This window comes from Triturus cristatus, chromosome 7 (genome assembly GCF_964204655.1).
Source record: "Triturus cristatus chromosome 7, aTriCri1.1, whole genome shotgun sequence".
NCBI classification, from domain to species: domain Eukaryota; kingdom Metazoa; phylum Chordata; class Amphibia; order Caudata; family Salamandridae; genus Triturus; species Triturus cristatus.
In genome coordinates this window covers 767,606,671-767,634,025 of record NC_140590.1, presented here as the reverse complement: position 1 = coordinate 767,634,025, position 27,355 = coordinate 767,606,671, and the positions used below count along the sequence as shown (strand labels likewise).

General features: G+C 46.1%; 1 protein-coding gene across 1 annotated transcript in view; it reads left to right on the top strand.

Moving 5' to 3' along the window:
- Nucleotides 1-27,355, top strand: part of PCYT2 (phosphate cytidylyltransferase 2, ethanolamine) — a 159,078-nt gene that overhangs the window by 89,840 nt on the left and 41,883 nt on the right. Inside the window, exons 5-6 of the mRNA XM_085617538.1 lie at nucleotides 13,676-13,760; nucleotides 13,854-13,892. Coding sequence (XP_085473664.1) covers nucleotides 13,676-13,760; nucleotides 13,854-13,892 — 124 coding nt within the window. The remainder of the gene's footprint in view (nucleotides 1-13,675; nucleotides 13,761-13,853; nucleotides 13,893-27,355) is intronic.

Below are 27,355 nucleotides of genomic sequence, written 5' to 3'. Positions count from 1 at the left end.
CATTCCAGCCAATGGCAAGAGGAGAGAAAGAAAAACACGCCCCCGAATCTGAAAATGCCGCTGCGTTTCTCCGAGGCATTTCTGCTTGACCTCGGAGAAAGGCGGTGGTGTTCAGGGCGATTCCCTCAATGACTGGCAGCTGGGCTCGCTCGCCGCAGCAGCACGTAAGACTTGTTTAACATTACAATGTCGCCGTAGGACAGTGTTGGTTTCAGATAGCAGTTACGTTAATAATAGAAATGTCTGACAGGGAGAGTTAGTTTTGCGGTATTATGCCGATTGTTGTGCACATGTTGAAAATATACAACGTTGGTTTTCGATTGCTGGAAGTGGCCGACCACGATAAATTTTGTGCGCATCTTACCAGAGTCGTTGGCGGCTGTTTTTAAGCTACCGAGACTAAAGGTGCCTAGAAACGCAGTCACTCAATATGCATCGCAACGTTGCATGGCTTTGAAATCCGCACAATGACTACGCTTCATTTGTGAAGCATTATAAAATTGCGTATTACAGTAGTGTCCAGTCTTGAGACCGGCGTGCCTACGCCATACCACTGTGATTTTCAGTCAAGCAGGTGGGACAGCCGAGCAGGTGAGCGCAAAGATGGTATAGACTCGTGTTCTCTCTATCAAACGGGCGGCGCGAGCCGCCGTTAAGGGACTTTCTGCCCTTTCAGTCTCCCTCTTAGTCTCGTCTCAGCGTAATGGCAGCTCTGTGCTGTTCGTGTAATGGCGGCAGGCGGGCGGGCTCGCTGTAATGGCGGATTAAGCAAGTTGTGTAATGGTGGCGTATGTTACTTCGAACCTCTCGATGGCTTCCCAAGGACTCTTATAGAGCAAATGTGCCTTAATTTGATGCCCCGGTTTCGAACAGGTGCTATCAACTTGCTTTGAAGGCAGTATTTATTTCCTTATGGTAGAAATAAGTGAACCACCTACAAAGGGTGACCCGACCCCGGTGCAAGAGGAGCGTTGCGCAAAGCAACTTACTATGGACGACGGACCCCCCCCACCCCCATTAAGATTTAAGTACATTAGTTTAATCTTAAATATCCGAATGCGTGCCGTAAAACCATGGTGCTGTTCTACTTGTATTTATTGCTCGTGTGTGTTCTTACCGAAAATCAACTTCAAGGAGTATTCGTGCAAAACGACACTGTTGGCCTGTAAAATCCCGCCCAGCCTAAAACTGTTTCCTGGTCACGTTTTCCAACTACCTCCTTATCCTCCAGATTGGGTGTCAGTGATTCTCGGTGGCCAGGCGTAGCCTTGTCAATGAAATATCGTTGCGGCGTGGAACCTGTCCAGCATTATACTATTCCAGTATCTTTAGGTGCATTGGTAGGGCCAAGATCAATTTCTCGCCTCCTAGTATTTATTTTCCACTCACGAGAAGGGGGGTGGAGTTTAACACCCAGAGACAGCAGTAAGCTGCTGGAAAAAAGCTCCACCTTTGAGAATGGCCTTCGGCTGCCCAAGTACATTTACGTGTTTTAGACACTTGATCCATTTCGGTTAGTATTTTGTTGTGAATACGCATGTTATGCCGCACATGGGTTGTGTGGTAATTCCACCACAGCGATAAACGGAGTGGCAACAGAATAGCATTATTGCAGCGGTCCTACCTTTCACCCTTGCACTGCTGTTTAGTACGACAACGGCCTAGGTCATTGTCTGCATTAAGTGGGACAGTAACTGACTTGGCCAGGCACAGCGTGGTTCTCCGAACAGGGACATTCTGCTGCCATAATGCGGCCCGCTTACTAGCTAGCGGTGAGAGCAACAGAGTATTGAGGTGCGCGCATCAGCAGCCGGCAAGAAGATAAATTGTTTCACTGTCACATGCTACGCAGTTGCGGTCTTTGATGCGTTAAGCAAACGTCAGCTTCGTTCAGGTTTTGTTTTCCTCCCAATAAGCTCATTAGTGGTAGCCGGAGCTTTTCTTTGTTACGGGCTAATAAATTGAGTATTATCGTTAAGTGACTTGCTGCACATAAATGCTTGTAACTTTGTATTCTTGGCTCTGTGTGTGTGTGTGGGAGGCTGTGTGTGTGTGTGTGTGGGAGGCTGTGTGTGTGTGGGAGGCTGTGTGTGTGTGGGAGGCTGTGTGTGTGTGTGGGAGGCTGTGTGTGTGTGTGTGGGAGGCTCTGTGTGTGTGTGTGGGAGGCTCTGTGTGTGTGTGGGAGGCTCTGTGTGTGTGTGGGAGGCTCTGTGTGTGTGTGGGAGGCTCTGTGTGTGTGTGGGAGGCTCTGTGTGTGTGGGAGGCTCTGTGTGTGTGTGTGTGTGTGTGAGGCTCTGTGTGTGTGTGTGTGGGAGGCTCTGTGTGTGTGTGGGAGGCTCTGTGTGGGTGGCTGGCTCTGTGTGGGTGGCTCTGTGTGGGGGTAACTGTGTAGGTTGCTCTATGTGAGTGGTGGGGGTAACTGTGTGTAGGTTGCTCTATGTCAGTGGCTCTGTATGTGGCTCTGTATGTGTGGGTGGCTCTGTGTGTGTGGGTGGCTCTGTGTGTGTGGCTCTGTGTGTGGATGCAAATGCAATAGGTCTCGCATTGGAGAGTTATTAAGCTATTGACATTGTAAATAACAATGCCGTTTCTTTAAATGTTTTAAAAACAAAAACATACAAGAATGTCATGATCAATGCCAACAGCTCTAACTTTAACAATGCCGAGACCATTGCATTGTAAATGCTTGTTGTTCCATATTGCTTAAGCACTCCATGAGACTGCATGTTGTTTCCAGCGGTCTCAATCATGCACCACGCGTTTACCTCTACCACAGTCTGTTTTGCTCTCTTGCTCGTGTGGTTATCCCTGCCCCCTCAGTCTTGCCCTTGTGTGCTTTTCCCCAGTGTTGCAGTCGTGGTCTTTTACTCCCCCCCCCCCTCCCGTGCGCCACGTTCCTCTCTCCATCCTGCGTACTTCTCTTTCCTCTGCAATTCACATTGCTCACTAGCCCGTGTTATGTACTTCCCCCCCCCCTACTCTGTGTTGCTCCCCCGTTATCCCCCCCCCCACACACATTCGCCCTCTGTTGTTTCTCCACACCTGTTTTTTTTTTTTGGGGGGGGGTCGCTATTTTGCTTTTTGTTTATATATATATATATATATATATATATCCAAATTGGATTGGTAAATAAAAAAGAAAGAAAGCGCATGTCCGTTTTTTCTACTCTTTAGCCATCCATGCTCCAGTAGAAACCATTGGCAAAGCCAATAGGTCTCAAAGGTGAGATTATTGGCTTTACTGGTGCTTGTTTTCCAATGTACGCGGTATTTGTAGTATTGCGGTTATCTTTATATGCACTGAATTACTGTACCTTGAGTGAAAAACAGATTTGGAGATCTCAATATTGCATCAACATTTTTGGTCCACTGCTCAGTCACTCAAATGTGCACTTGTGAAGCATGGAAAGGTCACAGAGTGGCAAATTATAAACCTAGGAATGTCACACGAGTGCGGATTAAAAGTTTGCATCAATGCTCCCGAAGGAGAGACGTAGAGGGGCTCCTCTTGATCGGAGTTCCAGGATTGTTTTTAGCATTTGGCAAGGACACGGGTGATGTCTAGCGTTGCCACCTGGCCATTTATACTGGCATGTCAAGTATTTTAATATCCTGGTCGCTACAAAAATTAGGAAAACCACCTAAAGCTGCGTATCACTGCATGCTTTAAACAGTAAATGTAAACAGAAATAATTTTGATATGTGCCCTGAAGCTACCTTAATAATCCCTGATTGTTAATTAAAGTAAACAAAGACAGAACGTCCATGTTAACAAGCATTGCTAATGAATCGGTTTCGCCTATGTAACGACTAAAGAGTTGTTTTCATCAATCAAATAGTTTCCTGGCAGGTAACACATGAGTGGCGAGTTTGTGGCGCAGCCGGCAGAGCTGCTGACTCAAGAGCTGGAGATCCTGGAGTCTCGGAGGCACTGCCCAACATCCTGTGATTGTATGCAAATCACTTAATCTCTCTGGGTGATAAATTGCAATATAAATTTGCTGAAATAGTAAAAGACACAACTTTATTAAAACATAGTTTCACCTGGGGGAGGGGTGCAACATCGTGTTATGTTCTCATGAACTGTTTTGCCCATCCTGCAAAAGTGGATTGCTGTCATGGTTTTATTTGGTTGATGTGGCAGATGACTGGCGTGCAGAGCCCTGCGCAATATATGCAAGTTGACAAATAAAATAGGTTTAAAAACATAGTTCCACCAAACCCGATGTTCACAGTAATTCGGCGGCGAGCAACTGATAAAATAAGTAGACGAGGAAAGGTAAATGTCAGGCACAGGAACCACTGAGAAGAGAGGTTTATATTAAAAACAATAGATTTCTCGGGTGAAGCCTAAAAATGAATTCAGACGATTTTCTGTAAATTTCTATTTCACACGTCCGTACCTTTGCGGAATCTAAAACGTGCCGATATGGTCGGTATTTCCCAATGGGAAAGGTGGCAGCCCTGGTGATGCATACGGTACTGCTTCACGGTGATGGGCTTATAGTTGGGCGGGGCATCGTACTAGGGAGGTAAATGCCTTACTACCATTCGAGTAGAAATTTTATTGGAGGACACTAGAGGGGGCTGTAGGAAAATCAAACATTCTGTTCAATACAATCATGCTTTATTACAATATCCAAAATACAAGTATTTTCAATGCTTGATTGCACATGGTATGCTCACATGGAACCATTAGATCTTTATTTTACTAAGTTCACGTGCTCTGGCAAATTTCTTGCTTGATGTCAGATGTACTGACTCTTTAGAACTGTTACACAGTTTTCATCCTGGGTGAATCGAATCTTTGCTACTTTGCATAGTTTTGGAAAATCTATTATTTTAATTTCTAACTCTGAAGTAGTGTTTTCCTTCGTCCGTTGGATAAGGAAATGTGATTCATTTAAGTGTGTGATAACATTGCACACAGATGCTGCCCACATCTGGCTCTCTAGCCTGTCTCCATCTCTAGCCTGTGATTTCTGAATGCTTGTTTTTAATTCATTATCTCTGTGATATTAGGTAGCAGCAAGGCTGTACTCCTTGTTAAGCTGCTTGTGTTATTTCATGCAATTCTGCATCGCAGTCCATTAGTTTGGTGCGTCGACTCTGACCTCAAGTTAGTAAATCTCTGGCTTCATGAGACTGTTGATACCCTTCCCACTGATTACATTGTTAAAGCTAAGCACAGATGCCCGTTGGGCCCATGGTTTTTGGCAGAACCTGTGGTCTTAAAGACTGTAAACAACTTGAATACAAATGGCGGCTGAAGTATGATAAGTGCGGCCCTCATCCTCCTGGACCTCTCCGCAGCGTTCGACACTGTCTGCCACCGCACCCTGGTACAGCGCCTGAACAACACCGGCATCCAGGAGAAGGCCCTGGAGTGGATCACCTCATTCCTCGCCGGAAGAACCCAGAGAGTCCGCCTCCCCCCATTCCGGTCAGCGGCCACCGAAGTCATCTGCGGCGTTCCACAAGGGTCATCGCTCAGCCCCACCCTCTTCAACGTCTACATGAGCCCCCTCGCAACCATCGCACGTCAACACAACCTCAAGATCATCGCCGACGACACCCAGCTGATCCTCTCCCTCACCAGCGACCCAGACGCCGCCAGAGCCAGCCTACACGAAGGGATGAAAGACGTCGCCGAATGGATGAAGAACAGCCGCCTGAAACTGAACTCAGACAAGACGGAGGTCCTCATCCTGGGATCATCACCCTCCGCCTGGGACGACTCCTGGTGGCCCCCCGCCCTGGGAGCCACCCCCAAGCCAACGGACCACGCACGCAACCTAGGCTTCATCCTGGACTCCTCCCTCTCGATGACCAGACAAGTCAACGCCGTCTCGTCTTCATGCTTCAACACCCTGCGCATGCTTCAAAAGATCTTCCGGTGGATCCCCACCGAGACCAGGAAGACGGTCACCCAGGCCCTCGTCACCAGTCGGCTGGACTACGGGAACGCCCTCTACGCCGGCACCGCCGCCAAACTCCAGAAGAAACTCCAACGGATCCAGAACGCCTCAGCACGACGCATCCTGGACATCCCCCGACACAGCCACATCTCCGGACACCTGAGAGACCTGCACTGGCTCCCCGTCAACAAAAGAATCGCGTTCCGACTCCTCACCCACGCACACAAGGCCCTCCACGACCTGGGCCCCAAGTTCCTCAACAGCCGCCTGACCTTCCACAAGCCCACCCGCTAGCTCCGCTCCGCCAGCCTCGCTCTCGCCACCGTCCCCCGCATCTGCAGAGCCACCGCCGGAGGAAGATCCTTCTCCTACCTGGTAGCCAAGACATGGAACTCCCTCCCCATCCACCTCCGGACAACGCAAGACCATCTCGCCTTCAGGAAGCAACTCAAGACCTGGCTGTTCGAGCAGTAGCGTTCCCCCCCCAGCCCCCCCCCCCCCCGCGCCTTGAGACCCTCCGGGTGAGCAGTGCGCTATACAAATGCCTATGATTGATTGATTGATAAGGACGACAAGGAGTCTTACAACTGGCTCTAATGCTGTATCACAATGCCATTAAAACAGCTCTGAGTGCCTTTTAGGCGCATCCCATTGCTGAAACTGATAATATCCTTTGTGAAATATTAAAACTCGCTCAATCCTATCTGAAGCCTACAGAGTGTAGCCCTAGAAGTCCAGCCTCGGCTGAACTATGTTAGAGCCTTTTTACGTTCTTTGAGAATAAGATTTTGAATATTCAAGTTGGCTTTCTGCACCCTGCTGTTACTCTAGACATTTTACCTTGAGCAATTGGCGATCTGAGCCCTCCAAAACGTGCATGCTCTTTGAATAAGTGTGCCTCCATTTCTATAGAGCAAACCCGGCAGGCCTTATTGCAGTGCAATTCAGGGTCTCTTACTGACCATTGTCCCCCGTCCTGCTTGCTAAGGCCTCAGAGGGCATAGTACCTATCCTTCACCAGCTTCTTAGCCACTCGCTGAAGTTAGCAGTGGTCCCAACTCGTTGCAAAAGGGCTAAAGTGGTTCCTTTATTAAAGAAACCTTCGGCCAACCCTTTCTTTTTTTAAACAAAGTTTTATATAGCGCAAACTTGACCCGAAGGTATCGGGTATCAGAGCGCTTTACATAGCACCAGTTGCGTGACATGTGGACACATTAATTTATTTATTTTTTGTTAGGCACGGGGGAGATTAAGTGATTTGCCCAGAATCACAGGACGTTCAGCGTCACTGCCGAGATTCGAACCCACCTGGTTCCCCAGATTCGAGATCGACCGGCCTAGCCATTAGGCCAACTTCTCTCCCCAACCCTTTAGTCCTGTCCCATTTTTGCCCAATGATGTTGCTCCCTTAATCCTCGAAAAAGCTGGTAAATATCCAGCTGCCTGCTTACCTGGAACACAGCAAAGTCCTACAGCACACCCAGTCGAGTTTCAGTACCCACCATAATACGGAAACTGCTCCGCCTGAGGTTAGCAAGGTGATTAAGATCCCTCGGGATGAAGGGAAGAATGCAGCCTTGATCCTGTTGGATGTCTCTGCAGCGTTCAAGACCGTCTTTCATCCAATTCTTGTCCAGCGCCTGTTTGAGATAGGTAAAGGAGGCTTTCCCCTTATTCTTTGACCAGCAAACAGCTAGCTTTTGGGGTGCTACAGAGCTCCTCTTTGAGCCTTATATTACTTAACATCTATGTGGTCCCCCTAGATACATCGATAAAATAATATTGCTTTAAAACTATTTGATATGCTGATGATACCCACTTTTTACCCTTTCATCTGCAGACGGGTCTGCAGCTTTCAGAGCCTGTCTTAACAATGTCCTGCATTGATTGTGCAAGAGCCATCTGCAATGCAATGCAGAGAAAATGGAGATCCTTCTCCTTGATCAAGTGAGAGAGCACTGTCTTGATAACTGCTGGCCTAATCACCGTCCTCTTCCTTCAGCTCCCACAACAGCAGTAGCCCAGAGTTTGACTCAAACTCTCCTACCAACCTCAGGTTTGGTCTACAGTTGGGACCTGTTTTGTGTTTGCTAGCACTCTTAGAAAGTTCATTGATCTTCTTTCACTTGCAACGTGCAAGACGGGTGTTCATGCGTTAACCTGCACTTTAGATGATGCGAAGATTCTCTACCTCGTCCTTCCAGAAGAATGGATCAGAAGACTACAAGTGGTACAAAATGCAGCTGCCCATCTTGTCCAGGAAATCTCATAACACCATTAGGGCTTGCACTGGCTCCCAATCATGAAAAGGGTGTTAAGGCCCTTGCCGCCATTCTCTGATCCTTTTACAAGTATCTTATCAACAGGATAGAGCAAAATCATCCAACTAGAAATCTTGGATGCGCGTCTGCTTTACTAGCTAGAGTCCCAAGGTTATACTGGCTAGATAGGGAGGCCTGTCCTTCATTGTTTTAGCAGGAAGTGAATGGAATCTGCTCCCTCTGACACTACGTTCTATATCTCACGATTTTTATGTAAAAAAATCATTTATCTGTTTAGTAGCTGAAAACAGAAATAGCCCCTTTTAGAGAGACCACTTCACCTCCTAACTATCTTGCCCTTCATCTGCAGTTATTTAGTGCTCATATTCAGTCCCTTTGATACCTGGACGTTGCCCTTGTTTTCCATTTTACTGACAGGAAAATCAAAACAAATAATTAGTTGTTTTCGCTCAGTGCCATTCAAGACTGAAGTGTGTTTCTAGCATTTTTCTAACTGGTAGGAGTCTCATGTCTGGGCACATCAGCAGCTTCCTGGAGCTTATTCACCTCACACTTGCCTCAATTTCTGCTGTCCTCTTTCCAGGAGCTGTCACTAAAAGGGCAAGGCGCCATCTTGTGCTCTGCAAAAACAGTTGGACAGAATGCAGAACAATGTCATACATTCACCCCAGTGCAGAGATCTGGGCCTAAATCAATCTTTTGTTTGCTCACCATGCCGTTCCAGTTTGAACCCAGCCATATGCAAATCAGTCTTGACCCTGTGCCTCATGGGTACAGTCCAGCCCGAACTGCCAAGCCAGGTCCTCCCTGGACTGGAAACAAGCATCCTAGGACCGGTTTCGGGGTTTCACCCCTCTTCAGCCAGGATAGCTTGATTCCAGTGGCATGGAGAGCACGGGACCCACGTCTGGGCATATCCTTCCCACTCGGGGTGACAAATGCAAAAACAACAGTTGATGGACAGAATGCAGAACAATGTCATACATTCACCCCAGTAGAGATCTGGGCCTAAATCCATCGTTTTTTTGCTCACCATGCCGTTCCAGTTTCCGGTCCTGGGAGGACCTGGCTTGGCAGTTCGGGCTGGACTGTTCCCATGAGGCACAGGGTCAAGACTGATTTGCATATGGCCAGGTCTAACCTGGGGTGGCATGGTGAGCAAAAAAACGATGGATTTAGGCCCAGATCTCTGTACTGGGGTAAATATATGACATTGTTCTGCATTCTGTCAATCAACTGTTGTTTTTGCATTTGTCACCCCGAGTGGGACGGGTATGCTCAGACGTGAGTCCCGTGCTCTCCATGCCACTGGAATCAAGCTATCTTGGCTGAAGAGGGGTGAAACCCCGAAACCTGTCCTAGGATGCTTGTTTCCGGTCCAGGGAGGACCTGGCTTGGCAGTTCAGGCTGGACTGTTCCCATGAGGCACAGGGTCAAGACTGATTTGCATATGGCCAGGTCTAACCTGGGGTGGTATGGTGAGCAAAAAAACGATGGATTTAGGCCCAGATCTCTGTACTGGGGGAGAATGTTTTGATTTGTTCTGCATTCCGTCACCTGTTTTTATATCTTGTGCTCTGCAGCTGCAAAGTTGCCAGTGGGCCTCCACGGAGCCGGCGCTCCTTGAACTGCTGTTATTTCACCGATTCAGCTTTGCAGATCCTCATTCAATGCGGTTGGCTCAATCACCGTCCTTTGCTCTGTCTTTCAGCACCGTATGCCATGCCTGTGGTAGGTTCATGTTGGATCTTGCGGGACAGGGGTGCAGTATCCTGTTTTTCGTCCACACCCTCTTCAGTATCATCACCTTGACCTAAATATTGGCTGTACGGATAAGGGACAGCCTCTGTGTGATGGACAACAAATATACCTAATTCCTTCTAATGACTAGGCCCCACACCGAAAATAACCCAGGCTTGTGGTTGTGACAGGGGTGAATTCCTAACAGTATGTTTGTGCTGAACTTCACCCAGAGGCTGTACTTAGGATCTTATGAAAGCCATGACTCTGGAGGCTTTTTGCATGATTCAGGAGAAATACAGAGACAAATGAGTGAATGGCTGGTCAGGGGCACGGTTCAGTCTGATTCTCTCAGTCTCTGATGCCATGTTTACACCAGTCCTGTAATCTTTCCTCCCAGTGAATTAGGGCTGTTAGGCCAATCCTTCCTCGTTGGGTCAAACCTTTCTCAACTGTACACCTGCTCACATTTCAGCTGTCCCTTTCCACCACTGATTGATTATTTGTAATGGGCTTGGGCCTCATATCCGGTTAAATGTATTCCTTTAGTCAGATCACAATCAGTTCCACCTAGCACAGCACAGGAATCAGGAAACATATCCTCAATTCAGGTTAATTCCTATTTTCAAGCACAGTTTAAGAATCCAGCAGGGTGGGGTGCAGCATACCGTAAAATCTAGGACGTTGTAGTGCATCAGACCCTGATTTTGAGTAGATTTTCCCTCCTCAGCCCTAGAAATAGCATCTGAAATGGATTCCTGGAAATCCTGACAGAAAGCTACCCATGTGCTCCAAGATATATATTTGACCCTAGGTTGTAGGACAGATTGTTACCGTCAGTGTCCTGAAGCAGAAAGCTTGTATCGCTTCGGCCTCTTATGCATCAGTTGAGGTGTTGTGGTTACATGGCTTTACAGAGAAGATGACTACTACATTCTGCATCAATAAAAATGGTTGAACAGTGGCACTATGGGTGTAGATGTTGGACAAGAGTATAATATGCAGAGACCCAGCGAGTAGCAGTCTAGAATTGTTCATCAGAAAGACCAAGTACACACATATTTCACTGGAATGGGAGCTGTGCCAGGAGGTACCCTTGATCCAAATCTATTGGTGGGGTGTTCGAGAGATGAACTTTCATTTGAAATGTGGGAGGGGTTGCTTGCAAGACACTCTTTAACTGTATTGGGAAGCAATTGCATTTTCTTATTCATTCCTACTCTTCTAATTCCCAGGTTGAGAATTTCCCATGAGTTCGTGGTTCTGGCAGCCCCTTTAGTACCAGCTAGTTTAGTTTCTCAGGCATGGACCTGCAAGGTCCCAGGTCTTAACCTACCACTTGGACTAGATCTTCTATTTTAGTAAATCGAAAAATTCTTATTTTAGATAATTTTCTGCACATTCTAAGTTTCTGAGTTTTACAGCTTGGTACCTGAAAAATTATTCTATGAACATTTTTCCCTTTTGAGGAGAACCTAACGATCATTCAGCTGGTTACAGTGCTCACCTGTTCCTCTTGCCATGAGAACATTTGCCCACTAAGTCAGCATTCTACTATTGAGTGTCCTGCTGGTGATGATCTGCCCTGTCTACTGATAACACAATAAATCCCTCTTGCTCTTTCAGTGACTATGATCGCTCTCTGTCACTCTAAAAGTATGCATGCTGGGTTCCTTGACTAAGGGCTGATTCATTCGTGTTTACCCAGAACGATGATGAAGGCATCACTGTCTTATCAAATAAGTGTGATTGCATCTTCCAACCCATGACTATTGCATGGTGGCTCCCAGCTAGACAGTGCATTGATTTTAATGTCTTATGCCTGACACACAAACCTTTCCACTGCTAGGTTTCCGCTTAGTTCTACTGGCCTCCCATCCTCATACTGCTGGGTTCCCTTCAATAACGCCTTGAGCTTGACCATATAAAGAGTGCTGAAAACCCACCTGTGCAACTTTGCTTAAGGTAGGTAGGCTAAAGAGCTGCCTCCTCTTGTCCCAGCACCACTGTGACAGTCAATAATGCTGTCTCTCCTATAGAAATGAACATAAATGTACTATCTAGACCAAAGTTTAGAAGGTATTTGGGCACTTTTCAAGACTGTTTAATTGGCGCCTTGCTCCATGGTTGATTTTATATTTTATTGTTTCAAATCCGGAAAATTCTGTTTGAGAAATTCTGCTGGTCTTAGGAGTTACTGGAGCCTGCAGAGAATCAGAAAATATTTTCTTGTCTCCAGAATTCAATATTTCAAGCCATGGTATATTCAGCCAAGTTACTTACAAGTTTCAGCTGGAAATACACCAACACTACAAACCCATTAGGTCAGAACATATTAACAATTTGCAGTTAAAAATGTTATTAAAATCAGCCTTTTTTTGTAAGGTCTACGTATTTCACATTTTGTAGCTGAAAACATATTTTCTTAATGAACAGGTGAATTATTTTTTCAAATGTTTTTCAACATTGCGTCAACAGACTTTATTTAGTTGAGGAATATAGGAATGTATGCAGTTTGAAAAATATATATTATATAAACCCTCCTGTGTAAAGGGCCAAAATCCACATTTCATGTAACTGTGCAATGAAAAGTGAGTTGTACACTGGAAGTCTTCATCCGATGTGAAGAAAATAAGTGACCAATATCTATTTTGTCAGCAAATAAGCAACACATTTATTGTAGAGCAGTATTGTTGGTACAGTGGATCATGTGTTATAAAAGACATCTGTTAACTTATTTCAGTCACTATAGTGATCCTGTGACCTTTATCAGGGGAAGACCTTAAGTAACAGATATACCATTTTGGAAAATTAGATGTTCTTATGGATTTATACAACATTTTCACTAAAATTGTGAACAATGCCGTTGGCATCTGCTTAACAAGACTGATGTAATGAAATTGTGATTGAAATAAATTTGCTAGTAATTGAACCTATGAGCATGAAATGTTCATGCATTCAGAATTCAGTTAGCAAACCGTAGTTTAGCTTCACTGCCTGATTCCCCCACCCCAGTTGGAAAGTCGATCCACTTTGGTGTTTACACTTGGTTTTATCTTATTTGGCAAGTAAATGTTATGGGATTCTAGGTACCAGTGACATTAAGCCCACCCCACCTCTCATGAGCTGCAAGTGTGGCATATATGTAATTCTGTAACATGTTCATGATGGAAGACCTTTTCTTGTGCCAGCTACTTTCATGTAACAGGTAGTTGAGATGGAGTTATTTGACGTTTCAAATTCTGGGTTTTTCACTGAAACATTTTTTCCTTGTTACTGAATCTTTTATCGGAGTTTCATGTTAAAGAAGTGATATGTCTTTCTGTATTAGTCCACATCCCTTTTTGCTAGTAAAACATTTTCCATAATTTTGATGTTAGCAGGACTCACGAGGTTCGTTTTGATCCCACAAATGCCTTTAGAAAGCCAGGCTGGCTCTGGTGTTTCATTGTCAGGAAAACAATAAGAGGTGATTGAATTCCCAAAGACTAGTATTGAGCTACTATTGGTACCGCTCCAAGGCCGTTTGTATTGCGTTTAGGTTTCAGTAGCACAAAGATCACTCCTTTCTGGCGCTTGGTGTGCTCGTCTGGTTCCCTATATCTTGCATTTGGTTTAATTCACATTGAGTCTTATGGCCTGTTCCTGTGAACGATGTTATGTGGCTTTTATTTTTGTACTTCGAATCCCTTTATGGTAACCAGGACCTGCCCTCACTTATCTCGTCTCTTGCAGGGAGTGTCAGCGCACACAGGGTGTCTCCACCACAGACTTGGTAGGAAGGATGCTGCTTATGACAAAAACCCATCACAGTAACATGGTGAGTGTGGCCTCCTTAGCTAGTCAGTCTGCTTTTGGTTGTGACGAAGTTGTAATGATGTTCTGTGACATGATTCTTCCTTTCCTCCTGCAGTACGAAGATTACCAGCAGCACACAGACAACTTTGGCAAGGTGAGTTTTTACTTTCCCCGATAATGCAGCAGTCTGGAATCACTGTGGATGTTTATGGGACGGAGTCTTGCAGTATTCCCTGTTCGACTCATACTGGTGTGTAACAGGTGGCTGGTGATACCAGGGAATAAGGGAGGGGAGGTGATCCTATGGCAAGTATTTCCTAGCTTGGGTTGGAGGGTGTGTTTGCATGGATTGGGGGAATACACTTTAAATGGGAATAGTTGTATTAGTTTGGCACAGAGACTGAATGGGGTGGCAAGGGCCTCAGTTTTGGGTGGGTTTGTGAAGCATGTGATGGGGAATCCTGCTGTGCTGCCCATCTTTCAGTGTGGGGTTTTCCAGTGAGTAATGCTGCTCGTGTATGCATTGTAGGGAATGCATATTATATGGTAGCCCCTGTTCTTTAACCATTTTTCAAAGTATCATGCACGAAGCTGGCAGACAAGCTGCGTATACCCATAAATGCCACTGGCTGCAGCTTGAATACATGGAGATGTCTTCGTTGGATATTACCGTCACTTCTTGGAAATGAAGCAGTGAGCCAGGCGTGTATTAACGGAGCACTCGTTTGCTGTTGGACTACAGACGGTGGCGTGGTTGCTGAGGTCCCCATCTTGCAGGATTTTTCACATTAACACAGACCTCGCACTGTTCCCATGTGTCTCACGTTTATGGAAACATCACCTAGTCTACTCCATTACAAAACCGTTTGAAGTCACCAGACATTTTGCAGGATCCGTGTCCTGTTTTAGTATAAAAAGTACTACAAACGGACGTTTTAAATTGAAATTAAACTATTTCTACAGCATGGAATCTCTCCAAAACTATTTTTTATCACCGGTATCTTTGATTGATTTGTTTCTAATGTAGTAATGCACTGGGTGCCCCTTATTAACAGGCCTCTGTAATTTTAGCACTAACGATAGAATGAAGGGACTCCCAAAAGCCCTGCACAAACTACACTTTCTTCGAGTTTGATTTTACCCGTTACATCTGATTTTTAGAACACATCCTAAATTACTTTTCACGGGCCTTTAATATTCTCGATGACCTATTGATGTCATGTACGGTTTTTCGATGTCGTTTATTCTGAGAAAATTAAATTCCTTATTTTTTGTCAGACTTGTGTAGCCTTTCGTTGACCTCGTTCCTTAATTAGGGAGGTAGAATGAGCTGCTCTTTCGAAAGATGTGCCCGCTCTGCAGAGGTTACCTTGTGCTTTCAGATGTTAATTCCCTTCCTGTCTACTTGTCCCTCATTAGCCAGCCAGAAACGGTATATTTCGTTAGTGTCGGATTCTTGGAGCTTTGATGGAGAGGTCATGGCTGCTGCTGCCGCAAAGTGGGACCAAAGTCTACTTCATAACTTTTCCCTCTGCTGGCCTGGCGAGGCTCCTTTCTAGTACCTGTGCTGCAAACGCGGAGAGACTTTACACAGAAGTACTTTTGAACCCCCATAAGGTTTATCCATTTGCAGGACTTGTAATCTCTACCCTTGCAGATAGTTGCAGCACGCTCTGGAGAGCATGTCACACAGCAGATTCCACCTCTTCTCGATATTTAGTAGCTACTTTTTGGAAGTGCTGCAAGTCAAGATTGCCATACAGCAGCTCTCAGAATAAGTGCTCAAGGTGCACGCCCCTCTCCGTTGAGAAGAAATGGTTGCTTGAGCTTCAGTTGCTTTACGGCTAGTCACTTACCACGGATGTCTTTGAAACTTAGAAGATTAATGTTGTGACTCCATTCAGCACTAAGGTGAATATCCCTTATTTAGAGTGGCTGTCTGTTGGCCACTGTAGAGGCTACGTCACAGATTCTTTGTCATGTTCCCATCCTTGGAAAGCCTAGCATATTCAGCAACTTCCCAGTGTGATCAGGGCTCATTTACTCTTTATACAAAAATATCTTCATTTGGTTGGAAGGCCGTCGCATAATGCAATCAAGCCTTAACAAATTTTCCTAAAGTCCGTGGAGAGAAGCTCTTCCCGGACAGCTACAAATCGGAGGATTTTTGTGCCCTAGTCTCTTGGCGATGATCATCTGACTGTTCCTAACCTTTCTTTCTCTAATGTCATCATTTGTTGGACTCATGGAGTGGCCAGCAGCAGAGGCCGATATTCGGTTATAGACATTCTGCACCATATTTTTCTGACTTTCTCATTGGATACTATTTTAAAAATTGAAGTTCTAATAAATGCAGTCACACCCTATTTTCTGACTGTGGTTTGTATGATAAGTATAACATTCCCAATTAAAGGTGCCTTTTCATCAGAGGTGTATCAGCAGAGTTACTGGTACAATGAGACCACTAGCAAACAAAGCTAAAATATATGGGCAAAAATATGTGACGCTAGAGAATTATCTATGCGAGCAGTAAATGTACTCCATTATGACTGGAAATATTGTGAAAATGTTACGTGCATATTCCTATAATTTGTTACTGAGTGATATTAAAAGAAATCGCAGCATTCCGTACGTAAGTTAGAATTCACGGTCCCGCTTTAAGGGTGTTTGCTGATATAGCAAATTTGAGAGGTTGAAGTTGGGTTGCCACAAGTCCGTCACCACACCTGCGTTGTTTGTTTAAAGTGAGACACTCATTTGGCACAAGTTATCCCGCACCCCTCCCCTAAATATGGCGACCGCAGCACGGTCGCGCCTAAGGCAAGCCCGTCAGCAACCAGCGCCAGAAACCCTGGTGCTCCTAGACCCCTCCGCTACGACTCGACCACCCTCCACACACTCAACCCCAGAAGACACACCGAATGCGCAATATCCTCGCCTACCGCCACCTATGGTTCTCTTGCAAACCCTGCCGCAGTTCCTTCACCGTCAACAATCCTCCTACGACCGCAGACTGGCCGCCCGATGCACGCACCACAGAGGGCCTGAACTGCATCCTCCTCAATGTGCGCTCCCTGCACCGACATGACGTCGAAATCTGGGACCTGATCAACACCCTATCACCCGACGTCGCCTTCTTCACAGAGACCTGGACCAACGCCAACTCCGGCCCCGACATCGCTGCCACCATCCCCAACGGCTACAACTTCCAGAGAAAGGACCGCCATCGCGCACAAGACCGCCCTTCGACTCTCCACCTCCACCTTGAGTGACCACCAGTCCAACGCGGAACACCTCCACTTCCAGGTCCAGACTAGCCCCAGGACCACGCTACGCGGCACCCTCATCTACAGACCGCCGGGACCCCGCACCCAGCCCGCAACGACCATCGCCGAGCTCGCCGCACCCCACGCCATCACCTCCACAGACTACATCCTACTCGGGGACCTGAACTTCCACCTCGACAACAGCAACGACCCCGACTCCAGCACTCTGATCGACCTAGGACTGAAGCAGCTCGTCAACACACCCACCCACAGAGCAGGTCACACCCTCTACCCCATTTTCGCAGGAGGAACCAACCTCCGCTTCAGCCACACCACCCAGCCCCCCTGGACGTACCACCACTGCGTTCCTTTCACCTTCAACACCACCACCGCAAACAAGCCCGCCCCACGCCTGCCACGACGGAACTGGAGCAAGGTCACAGAGGAACTCAATGCCACCCTCCGCCAAAATACCCCCGTCGACAAGACCGACACCAACACCGCAGCCAGGGAATTTCACCGCTGGATCTCCTGCTGCGCGGACAGGCTCGCACCGCTTCGCCTCCCTGACAAACAACACCATCTGAAGGATGCCTGGTTCACCACAGAACTCCAAGAAGCTAGACGCGCCTGCAGATGCCTAGAAAAAACCTAGCAAAACCAGAAAAGCACGGACCAACCACAAGAACACCCTGAAAGAATACCAACAGCGCATAATAGACACCAAACGGACCTTCATCAAAGACAAAGTCCAGACTGACGCCAGAGAACTATTCAACATCATACAGCAGTTCGCAAGAATCCGTCTGCGAAGCCATGGACATCACACCTTACCAGGAACTCTGCGACAAGCTCAGCTCCTACTTCCATGGTAAGATCAAAGACCTCTGCGACAACTTCAGCAAACCAGCCCCAGACACCACCCCCCCTACCCATCACCGCCGACAAGCTGACCATCACGTCTTGGGATCCCGCTTCCATCGAACTCATCACCACGGCAATGAAGAAAACTCACCCTGGAGCACCTATGGACCCCTGCCAACCGCACATATTCCACAGAGCCGCCGCCGCTGCCGCCATCGCACCCGAACTTGGTCGCGCCATCAACGCCTCCCTCACATCCGGCATCTGCCCAGATGATTGGAAATGGGCAGAGGTAAAACCCCTCCTCCAGAAACCTACGGCAGACCCCACGGACCTGAAAAACTACCGGCCCATCTCTTTCCTCCCCTTCGCGGCTGTCACCGAGAGACTCGTAAACACCCAGCTGACCACCTTCATCGAAGATAACTCCATCCTAGACTCCTCTCAATCTGGATTCTGCAGCAACCACAGCACAGAGACCGCCCTCCTAGCCACCACTGATGACATCCGCATGCTACTGGACCAGGGACACACAGCGGCCCTCATCCTGCTAGACCTCTCCACGGCCTTCGACACCGTTTCCCATCGCACACTCACAGCCAGACTTGACGACGCAGGGATACAAGGAGCCGCCCTCGACTGGATCCAATCCTTCCTCTCCGGTCGAACGCAGAGGATCAGACTCCCTCCCTTCTGCTCCGAACCAACCGATATCAACTGCGGTGTCCCCCAGGGATCATCTCTCAGCCTTACGCTCTACAACATTTATATGGCCCCCCTCGCCGCCATCGTCAGACAACACGGACTCAGCATCGTATCCTACGCCGATGACACTCCGCTCATCCTTTCCCGCACAAAGAATCCCGAAGACACCACACTCTGCTTCCAGGAAGGAATGAAGAATGTGGCAGCCTGGATGAAGGACAGCTGGCTGAAGTTAAACTCAGAGAAGACCGAGGTCCTTATCCTCGGACCCTGCTCCACCGCCTGGGACAACACCTGGTGGACGTCCGCCCTTGGGAGCCCACCCACCCCCACTGACCACGCCTGGAACCTCGGCATCATCCTCGACTCCTCCCTCTCCATGAACCGCCAGATCAACGCGTCACCTCCACCAGATTCAACTGCCTTCGCATCCTCCGTAAGACCTTCAAATGGACCCCATCCGACTGCAGAAGGACCGTCATCCACGTACTTATAACCAGAAGACTTGACTACGGCAATGCCGGAATCAACAAAACTCTCCTACACAGATTCCAAACCATCCAGAATGCCGCAGCCAGACTCGTCCTCGGAACTCCACGGCACGAGCACATGACCCAACACCTACGCGGCCTCCACTGGCTCCCCGTCGAGAAGAGTCACTTTCAAACTCCTCACCCACGCCTACAAAGCCCTCAACAACATTGGACCCAAATACCTCAACGAGGGAGTCTCCTTCCACGCACCCAAGAGAAACCTCCGCTCCGCCAACCTCGCCCTGGCAGAGGTCCCCCGCATCCGCAGAAATAAAACCGGAGTAAGAGCTTTCTCATACAGCCAAGAACTGGAACGAGCTCCCGGTGACCATCAGACGCTCCCCAACCCTGCACACGTTCAGGAAAGACCTCAAGATCTGGCTCTTCGACTGATCGGGAGCCGTTTCTCCAAACCCCCTCCCCCCCGCCCCCCCCACGCGCCTTGAGACCCTCACGGGTGAGTAGCGCGCTATATAAACCCCTGATTGATTAATTGATCACAGAAAAGCTTTATTTGGCCTTAACAGGCCCATAGACACAAAGAAGATAGTCTTCCTTCTATTTTCTCTAATGTTGAGAGACTGTAACATCCCTCTGCGTCATTAAGAAGGGATGTGGAGAGAACCAAATCGTCGAAGCATATTGTTTTTTGGCAATCTTACAACTCAGATAAGTTCATCAATACACCTTTCAACAACCATCAGCATTTGATTTAATCAAAGAGTAGATCAGTATGTAATTTGCTGCAGCAGCAACAAACACTACGGGAGATTGTTGCTGGATGCAAATAGCCTGCGGGTCAGCGAGACCAAAGCTGCATGATGTACAGTGTGGAATGAGTGCCATCACTAGGTGGTGCTAGAAAGTCCCCTAGCATGTTATGTCAAGAGTGACGCCCGTATCGCTACTCCCCACCCTAACATTTCCCCAGGCCATTGTTATGATCACCTAATTCTCACTACTTTCATCTAGTTGCATACCAATATTAGAAGGGCAGTTATTTGCCGCCATCCCATCCATCTGTGTCACAGTTTGACATTTTCCTTATGTCCTTCCATTGTTTCTTGTCTCTTTGTGATAGGTATACTGCCTGTTTCCTGAATTTGCTTTCATGTGGAGACATCTCCAGTGCGGAGGTGTGGCAGACCCCATTAATCTTTTCTCATGGAGGACACTGTTGAAGCTGGATGTGAATTAATTTGCGGAAATGGAACTTGGACTGTCCGAGGTACGGGCGACTACTTCCTGAAGTCTCGATGTAATCACACAAGTGGAAAATGTGATAAACAGGTGCCCAAAGGTAGCTGTCATAGCAGGAAAAGCCATAGGCATAACAAGCCTGCTAGCAGGATCAATAACTCCAGAAGGCAAGACTTCAAAGGACAGGACAAGAATCCCAGAAGCATTATATGGTATCAGAAGAAAGAGGAGCCAGCAGGAAACATGGCTGCATTGCCATGCACCCCCCCAACCAAACTGCCCCCTTTTATATATGAAAGAAACAGGAAGAGGAGATGATTAAACACCCATTGTGACAATCCCCATGATGGATTGGGAAATCTACAACTATTCAACTTATATGTCGAACCCCTTACTGATCTACTACAGCAGGCGAACATCTCATACCACATGTACGCAGACGACACCCAACTTTACATTAAGATCACCTCCATTGATGAGATAAAGACAATGAATCTAGCTCTCGAAAAAAACGTCCAATGATTAACGAACAACTTCCTCAAGCTAAACTCACAAAAAACTGAATTTCTTTTAATCTCCCCCCCCCCCCCCCCCCCCCCCAACTCCCAGGAAGTAAAGGAATGGACCAAAATGATCACTGCTCTGAGCTGCACGCCAACACGTTGGTGGACTCTACAATATCACTGGGAATCACACTGGATAAGAATCTTAACATGCAAGCTCACATCAACTTGATGGCTAAAAATGCCCGCTTTCACCTAAGCTATCAGAAAAATTAAGCCATTCATCGAGAACCCAGACCTCAAAACTGCAGTTCAGTCCTTAGTCATATCAAGGTTGGAGTACGGATATTCTACCCTCTCAGGGCTTCCCAAAATCTCTACCGCCCCTCTAAAAGCCTGTCTTAACGCTGCAGCAAGACTCCTAACCGGATCTAGGAAATTTGACTACATATCGCCACACCTGAAGGCACTCAACTGGCTACCCTACAAAGCTCGTATTCACCTAAAGATGGCGTGCATCACTCACAAGGCGCTACACCACAGTAGTACCTAGCACAAAAAGTTACACTATCTGGAGGAAACAGACATTCTAGGAGCGCAGATAATCTACTCCTGAAACCCTCACGGTTCAACAAGACTAAAACCTCCAACAGAGCATTTTCTGGAGCGGCGCCAATAATTTGGAACTCACTTCCGGCATCCATCAGAAAAATTGCCTCGACACCCCTCTTCAAAAGGGAAGCAAAATCATTCTTGATGAGCAAATTCCTCCCTTAAAATTCCACACAAACACCACACTAGCTCACAACCTCAAACTTCTCTACACTCTCCGTCCATTGACAATGCGAAGCTAAGACGTGCACAATTTCGAATGGACTCTCTTTGCTCAGAAAAGTTCTCTACTCTACTTTATACCCCGAGCTCTGTTATGCTATGTTATTACTTTATATGCGTTGTTCTTTTATGCTATGTTTTACTAAATGAGTTACTCATACTGGCTCACTATGTTAAGCGCTCTGTTACCCTACCTTGGGTCTGGTGCGCGCTATAGAAAACTCTAAAAATAAAATAAATAAAGAAAGAAAGAAACAGTCATATTGGAAAGGGAAAACAGAAAATTGGACTACCTGCTGAGCCCCTTAAAAGTCACATGCAAACCTTCAAGTGAGTGATAGTCTTATTGGACTCAAGCTTGCAGGAAGACAGCCAGCAGCCCCTAGCAGTAGCCAAGGGCTGGGAAACTCCCTTAAAACTAGCCCCAGATCAGTGTTTTCTCTTACCTGCAGACTCACATTTCAGAAATCGTCCTGTAGCTTCCAGATTTTGCAGAATTGCAGCTACCAGGAACTTCAAGACTTCAGCCCCTGAACGCTGGTGGAAAGTCATATTACCAAAACACATTATTTTGTTTGAGTAATCTCATAGTCTCCTGTGGCATTGTCTATCAGTGCTGCATTTGGTATTCCAGAAATGTAACGTTGGAGGCAAACCACGTAATAACAGATACTGGTGTCCTTCAGCCGATCAAAGATTAGATTGTAGTCTTATTCCATCTAGACCTTTGCCTTTGCTGTGCACGCCTCCTGGCTCACCTGTTTAAGCTGTAACTGGAGTAGTCGAACAGTGATATTTTAAGGTCTGCTTTCCTTATTTGGTTAGTGAATCAGTTGACTATATTGGTAACTACGTCCTTGGTGACTGAGACCTGCAGTCACCTTGAAGAATTCCAGAAGATAATTGTCTTGATTTTGCTTCTCAATTGTTTGGTGAGCCAACCCATTGTGTTATTTCTTCATCACATATTTTCTTCGTCCACTGAGAAAATCAAATAAGTGTTATTTCAACGGAACACAGACACTGGTAATTACTCAGGCCTGCATTACAGTTCAGCCTTTTTCGCTCACTGTGCCATCCAGATAGGGACCAACCATATGCAAATCTGTCTTGGTCCTGTTCCAAAAGTGACAGCCCAACCTAAACACCTAGGCCATGTCCCCTCTGCCCAGGAACACAAACAACGCCAGACATATTTTCTTGGCCTGGCACCTTTGCTACTAGGTGGTGGATATCAGAGCTCACTTTATTCAGCTCATCGTAAACTATTGTATGACGCTGATTCACTTCTCATTGTCTTCAATTCTTACCCTCTGTTTGTTAATGGTCAGATTGATCGCTTTCAGTTCCATTATTGAGTCTTTCACTACTGGGCTCTTGGAAAGTGTTAATCATACTCTGTATCTTAACACTAGGATCGGATGGGCTGCCTGCTGAATTTTACGTTATATATACACAACAATCTTGGTGCCGCACCTTAAACAACTATATCAGTCATCATTGGAGTCTGACACACTACCCAACACTACACTCCAGGCACAGGTAGTGTCTTTACTGAAACCGGGCAGAAGTGGTACAGATATGACAGGGTATAGACCTCTATCTCTGTTAAATACAGATTACAAGATTTTGAGTAAATTATTGGCCACCAGAATACAGCAACTCATACCACACTTGATACATGCAGACCAAAATGGATTCGTGCCTGGCAGAAGCACAGCACTAAATATCCGTAGACTGCATCAAATTATGATGACCGTATCTTTGCGTGAAGGCATGCAAGGCTGCATCTCGCTGGACATGAGGCAGGCGTTTGATTTGTTAAACTGGGAATATATGTTTTGTATCCTACCGAAATATGGTATCCCAGACCAATACATAAAATTGATGGCTTTACTATATGCCAATCCCACTGCACGGGGTCATACATATCTCCACCTCACGTGGTGGCGAGGACCACACGTCAGGGATGCCCTTTATCACCCCTAATATTTATTTTGGCATTGGAACCTCTTTTAGTCAAACTACGTCTATTAGCGCCACAACATGGTATATACGCTGGGACTGAAACGCACATTATCTCGGCTTATGCCGATGACATAATCTTGTATTTAGAGGATCTGTATAAAGACCATGCACCTATTTCAGTAATTTTTGAGAAATTCCAACTGCTCTCTGGGCTTTCTATCAACGAAACCAAATCTTATGCCTTCTCATTCCAACATCGCAGATCACAAGGCTCGTTACAATTTGGCCCATGGACATTCCACTTGGCACAAACAACCTTTAAATACCTAGGAATCCACATATACAGGAAGTTGGATGATCTGCTAAATGGCAATGTCATTAGAACAATAAATGCCCTATGAGCACAAATTAAATTCTGGACATCTCTGCCCATTTCGGTGGCCGGAAGAATAGCCATCACCGAAATGGTGATGCTCCCTAGACTGTTGATCTTTTTTACAAACTTGCCTATCGTATTCCCTGCCCACATATTCAAAGTATTGGACACACTGTTGATAGAATTAATCTGGGGCACAGGTAGACGTAGAATAGGCATAGCAAAGCTAAAGTTAAACAATAGAAGTGGAGGAATTGGGGGTGCCGGACTTTAAAACATACGGTTACGCCAGCCAGCTTCAAAGGATGGCATATTGGCTAGCAGGCAGGAATCTCCATGAAGTAGGAATGACACAAAGGGAGTGGGAAGGGGGGAAGCTACATAAGTTACTGATGCCAACCGTAAAGATACCACCGAATACACCCCCACTACTTAAAGAAAGTAGCTTTACATTACTGGAGAAAGGCACTACTATACACTAAACAACAAAAGCCATACGCCCCGAATATTCCTTTATTGGGTATCCCATTGCCTGTGGAGGTCGCATCCCAACGACGTATCTCAGCCTGGCTAGAGGCAGGAGTGGATACGGTAGGCATGCTTTTTGTGGACGGGACACTGGCAGATCATAATACACTAGTGAGAGAACAAGGCATACCCAATACCCTGCGGTTTATATGTAAGGGATGGGCGCCGGATGGACAAGAACCCCCAAAGCACGAATTAGTGAATATGTTGTACCTAATGGGCAATGGCAGTCATCTAACTAAGTGGCTGGCACATGGGATCAAAACACACACGGCGACATCCCTACGACCTCTCAGAGAAAGGTGGAATGCAGCAATAGGAAGGGACCTTACAGATAAGGAATGGAAGGGTGCTCTTGAATACCCTAAGAAGGTGGCACGAAACCCCAAATTTAAGTTCATACAACTGATGATATTACACCAGGCTTATTTATCTCCCCACAGATTACATGTGATGTTCGCGGATGCAACTGATGAGTGCCCCCGATGCCAAGAGCCAAATGCTGATCTGTTGCACGTTATGGTTCTGCCCAACAATTTTAAATTAGTGGTCCACAATACACAACGCATTAGCAACTATAGCGCCTGGGAGGCTAATTAGCACTTTAGAATCCTGTTTGTTGGGACTAGCCCTTACCAGCAAAACGGGGCACCCCACCATTCACTTCCTTAATCTAATGCTAATAATAGCAAAAAGAACGATAACAATACGCTGGAAGGTGAGGAAAGCACCGGTGGTCCAGGATTGGTATGATGATACAATCCGCTGGGGTACTGTGGAGGGTGTAGACATCCAGAGGGAAGAAAGACGTGGATTGAGGAAAAAACCTATTTCATTGGATTGGAATGTGTTGATGGAAGAACTTAAAGTGACAGATATACATGCAATTTGACAAATGTAATGTTGCACTGTAAATATGGAGACGATAATAGTACAGCTGCCAGTACATTCAGGATGCAATGTTCATATAGTTCAGATACTGTATATAGCTAGAGTTGAGAACTCAGAGTAATGTACAGAAAGTGGCGCTAGCTGCCAATGAGTGAATTAATGACATGACCAACGGGGTGGGAGGGGGGCTGAGTTATTTCCGTAGTTAATGGTTTATTTAGGTTTGTTAGGTAGGATAAAATAAGGGGAAGTTCATACAGCACACAATAGTGAATACAAGATACAGTAAGGATGTCTAATGAGATAAACTATGTGAAATGTTTTTCTCTTTTTCTCACATGTGAAAATGTAATCCATGGGAGTTATTATGTTGTTGGATTATAACGAATTCAGTAACGATGTACCAGTGCTTCTATGAACAAATATTTGCACATGTATAACGAAATATCAATACAGATTGTTATGGAGACAAGTTATACAGTGTAATGGATGTGAAATAACTCTAATAAAATATGTTTAAAAATAAAAAATACTCTGTATCTTCTGGAAGATATCAGTAAATTGATAGCCTTCCAATATACCTCATAGCAACTCCTGGAAGCAGTCCTTGACTCATGGTCCAAAGTTCCTGACCTCGTGTTTCCACACAGTTCACATATAAATCAGATTATGTTGCTGCAGTGGTTCATTAGCACATCCTAAATGCCCCTTCACAGTCGTAAAATAGAATATTCACTTCAAAGTGCCTTTTGGATTAGTTCAACTCACGTCTGGGTCCTAAACTACCGATCCAGCCCCATAACTTCTTTCTATTCCATTAGTCTCTTTTCCCATATTTGTGCACGAAAGAAGGACTCCTTGGCTCAGTGCAACCACACATGCCGGTAAATGAAAACTCCTTAAGCTCCTGTGGCAATGCACATTGTAGGGTCACTTAACACAATAGGTGGCCACATAGAAGTAACAAGTGTCTGGAAGAAGAGTCACTTACATAGAGGAAAGCCTCAAAATGAATAAAAACAACCTTACGGTGGCGAAAGACAAATTATTAAATAATGGAGGACAGAACGAGAGGCCAGAAGTGCTGGACAGGAACTGAACACACCTGCTATGCTGTAAGTGGAACAGGAGAGGACCCACATCTGACCCTCTATATAGGTCTTCTGTTGAAATAATTAGAGAGACAAAAATGGAAAAATGCAGGGACAGAAGCAGCAAGGACGATCATCATGTTGACAAAAAATATCCTTAGTATTAATGATACACTGCACTGAGGGTCTGAACTCCTTCAATAGGTGGAAAGTGGAAACGATTCGCAGGCATGACGGCACCATTATGGAATGGAATGGGATGGCAGTCTGTAGGGTGAACACAATGATTTACAATAATCTTGGGTTGTAATATACATTTGGTTACTATCTGCCCCCATTCAGGATATGGTCAATGGCACACAGATTAGAGGCAGCCTTTGCTTACTATAACATGGGACAATGAAAGTGACACCAAATTTCAGGATTTCAAATTAAAAAGAAAGAAGAACCACAGGCGGCAAGGTGGTGCTACAAGGGTGCCCATGTCAAGCATGGTGTGTGACAGCAGCCTTGCAGTGGAATTATCACTAGTGCCTGATGGTGCTTTTCCCGATTACTGCATGTCATCCTAAATGTGGAGACCTGCCTTGTGAACAGCTCGCCTGTGAAGGAAAGAAGCATTGTGTCGTGCTTGCACGCGGCTCACTGTCATCTTGTTCATCTTTGGTTTGCATTCTCGAGCGCAGCTGTGTGGTAAGTGATTCACTGTTTCTTTAATGTTAGAATGCTTTTACATGGAATCCTGTATATGTCATGTTCTGTTCTACCCTGGCTCTGGCAGTTGCATCTGTGGTTCCTTGCCGTGCAGTTGCCTCCGCCGTGGGCTCTTGTTATACTGCCTTCTTGCCTTAATTGGAA